The sequence below is a fragment of the Nomascus leucogenys genome, chromosome 22a, assembly GCF_006542625.1.
Source record: "Nomascus leucogenys isolate Asia chromosome 22a, Asia_NLE_v1, whole genome shotgun sequence".
Taxonomy (NCBI): Eukaryota; Metazoa; Chordata; class Mammalia; order Primates; family Hylobatidae; genus Nomascus; species Nomascus leucogenys.
Window position 1 is genome coordinate 112,227,345 of NC_044402.1, and position 11,535 is coordinate 112,238,879.

General features: G+C 35.4%; 1 protein-coding gene across 2 annotated transcripts in view; it reads right to left on the reverse strand.

Moving 5' to 3' along the window:
- Window positions 1-11,535, reverse strand: part of ERBB4 (erb-b2 receptor tyrosine kinase 4) — a 1,163,189-nt gene that overhangs the window by 365,880 nt on the left and 785,774 nt on the right. For both annotated transcript variants that reach the window (XM_003254031.3, XM_003254029.3), the window contains exon 5: window positions 7,863-7,928. In XM_003254031.3, the coding sequence (XP_003254079.1) occupies window positions 7,863-7,928 (66 nt within the window). The remainder of the gene's footprint in view (window positions 1-7,862; window positions 7,929-11,535) is intronic.

The following is an 11,535-nucleotide window of genomic DNA, read 5'->3' on the forward strand; positions in this document are numbered from 1 at the left end:
TACTATTATTCTATTTTTAATTTAAAAAAAAGATTTTGAGATAACCTGGCAGGTTCTATTACTTATGATAGTCTAGGAAGACTAACATAAGTAAGAAGCAAGAGGTAAATCCCATCAAAAGAACTTTTCTTTTGCTTAAAGTAATGCATTAGTCAGCTTAATGACATTTAAATGGAGAGAAGTGTATCTGTTCACTCCAGTGGTTAAAGTATGCATTTCTTCATTAATTTTGTGGTATTTCAACTTCTACAATAAATAATGTTTTTAACCTATTGCCAAACTCACATTTTTCAATCAGCTTATCAGCAAGAAACATCACTTATAAAGCAACTTAGAAAACTAAAGAGTGTATTGAGTGGTTATCAGCCTAGAAAACTTCACAATTATGACGACTTTAATGCAAAATGTATGCAAGGGTCAGGAAAATCAAACTGTAATATTTGGATATATGCCTTTTTCCCCCTCCTCACTCCAAATGCAGTGACTGAGATAACACCAGGTCTAGCAGGACAAAAGGAATGTGTAAAATGAAACAACCACCCTTTCTGATAATGGGAGACTGGAGAGAGCTGGCCTGATACTGTGCTTAAAGATAAAAAAGGACATGCAGTATCTACTTTAAATGAGATAAGTGTGCTTCATATATCTTGCAGGGACAGAGATAACTTTGTTTCTTTAATCATTATTATTTATTCTTAAACCTTAGTCTCTCTCATACCTAAAACCTATAGAGCTCAGACGTTACGACTCAGTTCTTATGAACAGAGAGAGTTGTCATTCTTTCCCGTAAGCCTGCTAAATAATACTTCCATAAGCTTCAGACTTCACATGGCAGATAAGTTTGTCTCCCCTGACATGACTACATTAATCCACTGAATCAATTTACTTAAGCTGTGCTATGGAGCAATGCAGCCACCATTTAACTGAGCTTAAAAGTACTTTCAAGTTTGAGTCACCGCTCCACATGTAATGTAGCTCTCAGTGTCCAATCATAAGTTCTATTTTGACTCTTTGCAACTCTGTGAGAAATATTCTTGTTAGGTTTATAAGGTCATGATGCTCTAACATCCAGAAGGATTTAAGGAGAATAAATTCATGATGTTTTAGAAAGTCAGACTCATGAGTAACACAGGAAGAGGGGAACACTTGGTTAGATTTTACAAGCACAATCTACTTACATTAATATTTACAACATTCTTTAAGTTGAATGAGTTTTTTTAAAGAATTTATCTAGAAAATATTTCATATGTTAGGAAAACATTTCAAAAAAACAGCTATTGGTTTCACAGTTTACAGTCAGAACATAATTAAATGCTATGGAGGAACAATGACACAATTAAATTATTTAACATGCAATCAAGCTAACTGTGGCACCCAAAAAAGTACACAAAATAACTTGCAAAATGTTACTAAATTTTACTGAAAATGTACTAAATTTTACTAAAAATGTGAAACATTTTACTGAAATTTCTGTCTGGTAGGTTTGCACAGCGAACTGTTGTTCGTAGTAAGTTGTCGGTTTGTTCACATTCTCCTTCCATTTAGCTAAATCCATTAAAAACAAAAACAAAAACCTTTTCTTCATTTCTTCTGTTTAAAACCTCTGGCCTCCCACAGACCTTCCCTGAAGCTCACTGTTGTTGTGACCGGCTTCTTTGTTTCTCTGTATCTCTATTCAGAGATGTTTTCAATCTGATCGCCACTCTTTGCTTCATTTCACCCTAACAAGTCATTCATTTTCATGAACTTGTTCTCCCAGAGCCTGGGCCATTTGTCTTTAGCGTGGCTTCTCACCATTTAGTGACAAAGAGGATAACTCCCAGCACATTTGCTAGGAGACACCTGTGGGAAGATGTCAGCACTGATAAGGTGTAGTCAATGAAATATATGCTTCACTTCAGTTTCCTTAGCTGAGGTGTGGGGCTTTTTAATACTTTTTTCTCTTTTCCCCAATGTATGGAAAGTCTCAAAGAATAATTTAGCCATAAAAAATAAGGAAATATTTGGTAAATCATGAAGTTGAATACTTCCAGAAAAGCCTTCACTAAAGTGAATTTATTTTAGTCATAGGGAAATAGGTCATTTGTAAATAACATATGATTATGTCTTTCGGCCTCTAAAATGTACTTTTATATAGTCAATCCACAAAAGCAGAATATTGTCAAAAACTTACGTAGCATGTTTTCTGATTTTTTAAAAGTTAAGTCAGGGTCAGATGTAAGTGTATCTTTAGTGGACCTAAGAGTAAATATTATGTTTTAAATAACAGAAGAGTCACTGGAAATCTAGAGAAAGCCTAAAATAACTGACTTTAAAAAAATGAATCATGTGTGTTACAACTGTATGGGGTCTCTGGAGGTCTGATATTGTTATGGAATCTCTCGTGAGATCTAATTCTCAAAAAATACAACCTAAATTCTAAACTTGTGATCTTACAATAAGTATATTTTTGAGTAGTTCCAAAATACTTTTTGCCTCAGGATGCTGGGCTCTTTAAATATGGATAAGTAATTTCGCTTTCAAGTAGCTCAGACTAAGAGAGAGGAGGACAGGAATGAATGTCAAGGACAGGCAGCCTCCAACCCCACTCCAGGGCTTTTGCTCTTCCATGTCCCAGCCACCAGGTGTCAGTAGACTTCACAAGGTGGAACTGGCCTATAGGAGTTTGCCTTCCATATTCATTCATTCAGATTTCAATTGGAATAAGTTTTCTAACAGTATCCTTTCTAGTTTAATATAATATCGGCTACTATTGATTGGGTTTTGGATATGCTAAAAGTTATTTAAGTGCTTCAACTGCATTGCTGAATTTCATTGTGCCCCCCACCCTCCACTGTCAGAAAAAAAAACAAAACCCTTAGGTAAGTATAATTATCTCCATTTTATAGATGTGGTAATGATATTTTGAAAGATGAAGTCATTTTCCCATGATAGCAAGTGGAAACAACTGGGATTTGTATCTTTTGGCTAATTTCAAGTCCAGCTTCCTCGACTACTAAACTGTGCTACAAAATACTGTATCCAGGAAACAGTTGTCCTTAGATTAAGAACACTTAGGTTAAAATCCAGGTATTAGCTGTGTAAATTTAACCCTTTAAGCATTTCCTCTGCTTATATTTCCTCAATTGTAAAATGGGGTTAATGTAACTGCCCTCTTTAACTCACAGGAATATTGGGAAAATGAATTTTTTAAATGGAAATATTTAATAAAGTTCTATGTTAACTTGTATACTATTCTAACATTTGGCTGGTGTGGTGGCTCACACCTGTAATCCCAGCACTTTGGAAGGCCAAGAAGACAGGATTGCTTGAAGCCAGGAGTTTGAGAACAGTCTGGGCAACAAAGAGACACCCCATCACTATCAACAGAAACACTGTCTCTAAAGCAAAATAATATAAAATAAAATAAAATTTGTACTTGTTTATTAGGCCCATGTATTTGTTGAGTTTAAATTTGGTAGGCTTTGTGGAGTAAGCACAGTGGCTGTTAAGCCAATTTTAGATTATAGTAAGGATAGCTTCTATGCTGAAAAATTAGCTGAATTAAGTAATTTCATGTCTGATGATTTGATACATGAATTATAACTTGATTATTTTCTTAGTCAAGACTTCCTCCCACCTGTATTTGGTAGCAAGCGAGAAAACTCCATTCAGGCTGGGTGCACTGGCTCACACCTGTAATCCTAGCACTTTGGGAGGCCGAGGCAAGTGGATCACCTGAGGTCAGGAGTTTGAGACCAGCCTGGCCAACATGGCGAAACCCCATATCTAATAAAAGTACAAAAAATTAGCCAGGCATGGTGGCACATGCCTTTAATCCCAGCTACTTGTGAGGCTGAGGCAGGAGAATTGCTTGAACCCGGGAGGCGGAGGTTGCACTGAGCCGAGATCGCACCACTGCACTCCAGCCTGGGTGACACAGCGAGACTCCGTCTCAAAAAAAAAAAAAAAAAAAAAAAAAAACCCTCCATTCAAATATACTAGAAGAACATCGTGTTTCTTATGGAACCTAAGGACAGAAGTGTAGCTGGACCTCATGAAACCCAGAGAACTAGGAGGTAAACATTGTCAAAAATTGTTATTCTTCCTTTCCTCAACTCTCTGTATGGCTGCTTTATTCTTTAGTGTCTTTGGGGACTGTTCCTTTCTGCTTCTCATTAACATAAATAGTTCAAAAATGGAAACCTCAGTTAGCTTTAACATCTCTTCAGGTTCAAGTTTCTAAGGTAGTGTAACCAGCACTTCCGGATCTCAAATCTAAATTCTCTGGAGGGAGAATTTGACTGGCCCAGGCTAGTCAATTATCCGCCCATATTACAAGATTTCTCAACCCTCAGTACTATTAACATTTTTATTTGTACTGACTAATGCTTTTTTTGGATAGGGGTAGGAGAGGCTTTCCTGTGCATTTTAGGGCATCATCTCTGGTCTCTACCTTACCAGTGCCAGAAGATGATCCCTCCCACCCCTCCTCCATGATGTGACAACCCAAATTACCAAATGTCCCCTGTGGGGCAAAAATCACTTCTGGTTGATAAACACTGCCCTGTGAAGTAAAGGGTAAAGTGTCCCATAAAACAAACATGCCTACTGGGGCTGACCATCTAGAAGGGGGTATTGTTCGGAGAAGGCCACGTGTCTGCTTGGCAATTATCCTGAAAGTGGTCTATTATAAAAATAAGAGATGTTGGTGGAAATTATAACTTTTGTAAAATTTAGCCAACATAAGCAGATCTACTAAAATAAATTAAAAGGTTCAGAATTTTTAGCGCTGTATAAATTGAAGGAAAATTTCAAAGTTAGGGAAAACCCATATATGTTGTTTTCGCATTCTACCCTAATACAGTGATTTTCACATTTTTTACTCATACATCTCAATCTGAGAATAAGTATTCATTGTATATATATATATATAATATATAATATGTACACACAGAGTCTTTCTTGGCATCTGCAGGAAATTGGTTCCAGGACCCCCATAAATACCAAACTCCATAGATGTTCACTTCCCTTATATGAAATAGCATATAATATTTGAGTATAAACTACACACATCATCCTGCATACTTTAAATCATCTCTATATTACTTATAATGCATAATACAATGTAAATGCTATGTAAATAGATGTTATGTATTGTTTTGTATTTGTATTATTTTTAATTGTTTATTATTTTAATTTTTTTTTCCAAGTATTTTTGATCTGCAGTTGGTTGAATTTGCCATGTGGAAACCAGTGATATGGAGGAATGACTGTAAAATCTATACATATAATCTATACACTGCATTTTGTAATCTGTAAAAATACACATAAATAAGACACAGATGAAATTAATAAAGTAATTATTTTAATTGTAATAGTATTATTAATTTTAATTAATAGTGTTATTGAATATACTGTATGAGACTTCTGGTGTAGAAAAGATGGCAGAGACCTTTTTCTTCCCACCTGTTTAATTCAACTATAAACCCTGCAAGTAACGCAAGATGCAACCAAAGGAGAAATCTGAAAGGTGGTGGGAGGAAGTAATTTTGTTTTGGGATCTAGCACTGGAGGAACAACACAACAGCAGGGTGTCTTAAGTGCCCCTACTCAACAGAAGAGGGATCCACCCCAGTGTTTCCCAAATCTAAGCTCCTTCCTCCCTCAGATCTATGGTGAGCCCCTCAACAGTACCAGCTGAACCCCATGGGCCTGAGACAGGGTGTGGCCGGGCCCACCAGAGTGGCTCAGCCACAACAAGGAGCTTTTGCAGAAGCCTCTTTGACCCCTCTGTAAAATAAATAAGTGAATAAATAAAATAAGTAGATGAGTGAGTAAAAACTCATTCTTAATTTTGATACCTCGGAAGTTTTTTCTGCCATGTAATGACCAGTGGATATCTAGCACTTTTACAGTCTCTTTGGTTACTTGTCACTTCATCACAAAGTGTTGCAGATTTTTCCTTATTGTAGAGAACTTGACTTCCTGCAAATGGTCACATGAGTGTCAGACCAGCACTGGGATGCAACTTAGCCTCCACTTCTTTGCTATTAAAAGAATATCTCCAAATTTGTGAATGAATTTCACGCAATAATCTCATCTTATTTAAAAGCCTGTTTAAGATTCTTGTCAATACATTCCTGCCATAAAACATTGTTTCTATTAAATAAGTTAATTTAAATCTACACTGACTATTTTTCATCTAACCCTTTGACAAACATCCAAAAATTCCCTAATGAACTACTTCGTCCAAAGAATAGGGAGGGAAATAGGCATTTATGCACATCGCTCTCAGTAGAACTAATTGTTCCAACCTCTATAGAAAACAAGATCTCCACTGTGCTGTTCTCTACCGATCTCCAAATCCACATGTCCATGACCCTACAAATTCACCTCTAGAAATTAATACTACAAATAATTCATACACATGCATGGGTTGAAGAAATCAAGTTGTAGTACAACATGCAAAACATGCTAATATTTGAATGAAAATGGGGTGAGTGCTTATATACATACTTCCTTGGGTATGCATAAATTATTTTTGGAAAAATACACCAAAATAGCCAATAATATTTGTTGCCTATGGATAGCTGAGGGAAAAAGGTGGGACCCACGTGGGAAGATACTATTTTACCTTAGAATCTTTTCTATTTCATGAGTTTTGGATATGAGAATGACCATGAATTCAAATTAATAAATTTAAGAAATCATTTATCATTGAAAATATTTTTCCTATAGTTTTATTCTTTGGTGGTTCACAATAAAATAATCCTTTTATATTTCTTTGTTAAAACAGAATCTAGCAAATAGAACTAGACAAATGTGAACTCAGACAAATTAGAAATCTGCAAACTTTCATCAAAGAGTGTAATATTTGTATGTTTGAATCTTTAATATTTTCTGTATCATCTATGCTAACAAAGAAATATATGTCAACTTGTCACTATATTTTTTTCCATATCATATTTCAGTCATTTTTATTGCAGCAGGAAGAATGAGTGTTTACTACTTGTATAGGACATTTTATTATTCATTTTTAAAGAAATCATTAGGAGATATACCTAATGCTAAATGACGAGTTAATGGGTGCAGCAAACCAACATGGCACATGGATACATATGTAACAAACCTGCACATTGTGCACATGTACCCTAAAACCTAAAATATAATAAAAAAAAAAAGAAATCATTTATTCTTAAGTTTCATGAAAGTTCAGTGCTGGTTTGAGTACTAAACGACATTAAGAATGCTGAAAAAAACTAGCTATTTGTCTTTATATTTAGTATGCTTTGTTACTATATGTCTTAGCAATGATGATAGCTTCATATTTTCTTTATTTAATGACTAATCCAAGAAACATCATAAACTAAGGGCAATAGTCACTGTCAACAATAGTGACTATTTCCATAATTCATAAAAGTTTGTATCCCTGTGCCTGGAACAGTGCCTGGAAAAATACAGTGGGTACATAGTACCCTTTCTTTTTTCTTTCCTCTCCTTTTGTAACAAATGAATAGTGAAATAACTAGTTAGTGAAAGGACTGAGAGACCCAGTTAACCTGAAATTGAGTTACTATTTTGTTCACATTGGATTTCCCACTTCTAGTGATGTACAAACTCTAAAGTTATAGCTAATATCACCACAGCTGTGCTGTTGAGATCATTGACCTAGAAACCACGAAGAAACCTAAGAATCAATTATATATTAATTTTCATTTGAAAGCAATGAAAATTGGGTAGTTTTCTTGGCCCAAAGCAAATCAACCACAAGGAGGCAATAGCTCATTTCATGTTTTAGATGACCAGAGACATAAAATGGACCAATCATTAAAATTCCCTGACCACATCAAACCTGTGTGCTCTCACTGATGAACACTTACAAGTCTGGCAATGATTTTCTGTGGGTCCCCAGCAACGGCCAGTACAGGACTTATGGCAACGTCCACCTGCAGAACAGGAAAAGGGAAAAAGGACATGCACGTTATAATCTTTCACTCCTTGACTAGGAGTAACTCCTTAAAGGAAATACTCCTGCTCCTTTATGAGGATTTTTATGTCATACTAGAGCTGAAACATAGCCCATAAAATGCCCACTTAAGTAGGAAAACCTGAATGTCAAGTATCTGTGAAACTAAAGTACAACCTCCTGGTATTCAAATCCTCTTATAATTTTATAGGAAAATAAAATAAATAAATTTGTGAATTTTCTCAGAAAATCAAAAGCAAATAATTATATTTATTATGTTTCACTTTCACTGTTGAGCATTATTATTCTATTGATCTATTCTACTTGATATAATTTCCAGATATCACATCTTACTGAGAGCAACATATATTAAAAAGCAATAGTTAAAAATAAGTTGAAATCTATGAGAACAAGAATATATTTTTACAAACACATGAAAAATCATCAGGACAAATGGTAAAATCATGCATTTAAGCTATATTTTTGAAAGCTTAATTTCAATTATTTTAATATATACTTCTAAAATGTTTATTAACATTATTTGCATTTTCAAATATAAGCCTTAATCTCCTATAGTGGCATCTTCTTCTACCATGGGTATTTGCCTCAACAAACATAGTTGTCCCACAGAGAAATTCCCATCGGGACTGAAAATAAAGAATATTAGCTGGAAGAAGTCATATAAAAACGGCTTCCTTTGAATCTTAGTTCTGAATTTCATAGATTCACTCTAAATTTCTGTGGGCACATGACACATTTTTAGAATAAAATATAGATGTTAAAAATCTATTAAAGCTTAAAACTTTTCCACAAACAGAAATGTTTTCTATGACATTTCCTTAAATGCTTCTTGTTAAACATTGTCAATTGTCTAATATTAATTGTTAATAGGATTCTCCCATTTAAAGTGTTTAGCAAAGCTAACTATATTATAAATATCATCAAATAACATCTGATCAGATGCTCCCATCTTTCCTTGATTCAAGTTTTTAATTCCTCAACCTGAAAGTTCTTACAACCTGGAGTGTTTTCCCACCTCCAATGAAACTGCCTAAGTGAGCCTATTCTGTTAAATGAGTACACGGTTAAGATACAGATTCAACAGACACTTTCTCTGGCTGAATCTCAGACCGTTCAGATTGTCTACTTTTGAGAAAGTAAAGTGTACTATTTCCAAGTTAATAAAATACTTAGGTTCAATTCCAGTCATCTTAAAAGTACGGGAATCTTTGCTACAACAGAGTTTATTTAAAGCGATTCTATTTGTGAAGTATTGCCGCTGACATCACCAGTGTATAATATCCTGTCACTCTGCCATCTGTTTATTTAGAGCCAAACACATTATAACAACATAATGCAAGCTCATTGTAGCTGACAGGAAAAGGACTCCATCTGGCCTGAACAATATAACTTTAATCAGTGATAATGATAATTATTATTAAAAACTTACAGGAGTTCTTTTGTACAAAGCTAATAAATCTAAATTGATTTATACTAGCGGAAATTAGAAAGGACTGTGAGACAAAATAGGAAGCAGTGAAAACTTTTTGGAGTACAAACTTTTTTATGAGAAAGTAGCTAATGTTAATGTGTTTTCTTAGATTTGGTATAGTCCTCTAAATTGATCCATTAAGTGGTCTGTTAATTGAAGATAGTTGAAGCATAAGATAATCTACCATTTAATCTATGATTTATTTAATTATGTTTGGGGCTTGTAAAATATTTGGCCTTATTCTTTGTGGCCAGAATACTACCTAACTGGAAAAAAAAAAAAGAAAGAAAAGATAAAAGCAAATAGAAGAGAAGAAAAGAAAAAGTAAAGAAAGGAGGAAGGAAGGAACAAGGAAAGGAAGGAGCTAAGTAACAAAATTCATATTAGACATTTTTATATTCTCAATGTTTTTCTCTTACTCGATTAATTTTTTAACTTCTCATTCTTGAAATTCCAATTTGCCATCCACACATCTGTTCTCAGAATCAATATAAAAGGCATGTTTTTATATTGTATAGAAATACTGTTGATGGTTCTTGACAAGGTATCATGGCAAGGCCCACCTATTTGAAACTGTGATATAGTACCCACACACAAAAAAACAAGTTTAAATAATTTAACCTTGACTGTCTACTCGATATTATGAGATTTTGTTGGTAGTTTCCATTTCCGCTTGACCTACACATTTCAAAATTCTATTATGACAAATGCACTAGAGGATCTAGAATTGACTGTACTCCCATAAATGGCTGTTCAGCCTGGACTACCTTTATTTAACTTTCTCTCTAGAGCCTTGACACTTTTGGAATCTGTCCTAGTACTCAGTTCAGCCTTAGCTTTACTCTTCAAAATGGTGCAAGACATGGCACTTGTGTTATCACTAGATGTTGCCAATTAGCAATTAAGTAAATGCTACAATATCTGACCAAAATATCTGATTAGAGATACTTATGAATCAATGCACTTACTACATTTTTATGCCTGTAACCTTAGTTTGATTCTTGCAGATAATTGGGAAGTATAGAAAGAGTTCCCATGGTAATTATCTGTCTAGTGTAGAAAAACAAAAAAACAAAATTTCCTATAAGCATGCCCTTCTACATCCTTCCAACCATGTATCCCTGATTATTTCATAAGGGAAAAAGCCAGTAAATCTAAATTTTTAACAGCCCCCTAGCCCAGGAAAGAAGCGTTGGATGAAAGCAGGTGGAGCTAGATAATTCCCAATCTAATTCACAGGGGCTTGGAAGTCAGCTACATTCCTTAAACAATGACTCGTCCATGTGACATCTAAAAGGAGATCACACTAGACCATTTCAGTGAAGAGTGTAAGTATAGGCTTCGATATGTCCCTTGTTTGTCTGAAAACATATATATATATATTTTAACGATAACCTACTGTCTTACTGGGACTTTCTTCCTGCCCTCTGTTCTCAGGCATGCACTAACCTCAAAAGTCCTGATTTTTTTTTTTTTGACGGAGTCTCGCTCTGTCGCCCAGGCTGGAGTGCAGTGGCATGACCTCAGCTCACTGCAAGCTCCGCCTCCCGGGTTCACACCATTCTCTTGCCTCAGCCTCCCAAGTAGCTGTAGCTGGGACTACAGGTGCCTGCCACCATGCCCGGCTAATTTTTTTTGTATTTTTAGTAGAGACGGGGTTTCACTGTGTTAGCCAGGATGGTCTCGATCTCCTGACCTCGTGATCCACCCGCCTCGGCCTCCCAAAGTGCTGGGATTACAGGTGTGAGCCTCCACGCCCCACCAAAAGTCCTGATTTCATGTGAAAAAGAGATCTTATATGTCTGTCATATTTAGTGTGAATTAGTTTTATAAACTACTTCTCCCCAGAGTGTGTTTTGTAAATGGGGTCCACAAAGAGAGGAATTAGTCAGATGCTAGAATATGTAAATGAGAGCAGTGTTAAGGGGTTTTGCCAATGCTGTCCAAATCTTCCCACTTCCATGTCTCAACCTGGTACGTGTTTCTTCCCATTGATTATTGCAAGAATCCTTTTTTTTTTTTTTGAGACAGAGTCTCGCTCTGTTGCACAGGCTGGAGTGCAGTGGTGCAATCTTGGCTCACTGCAACCTCTGCC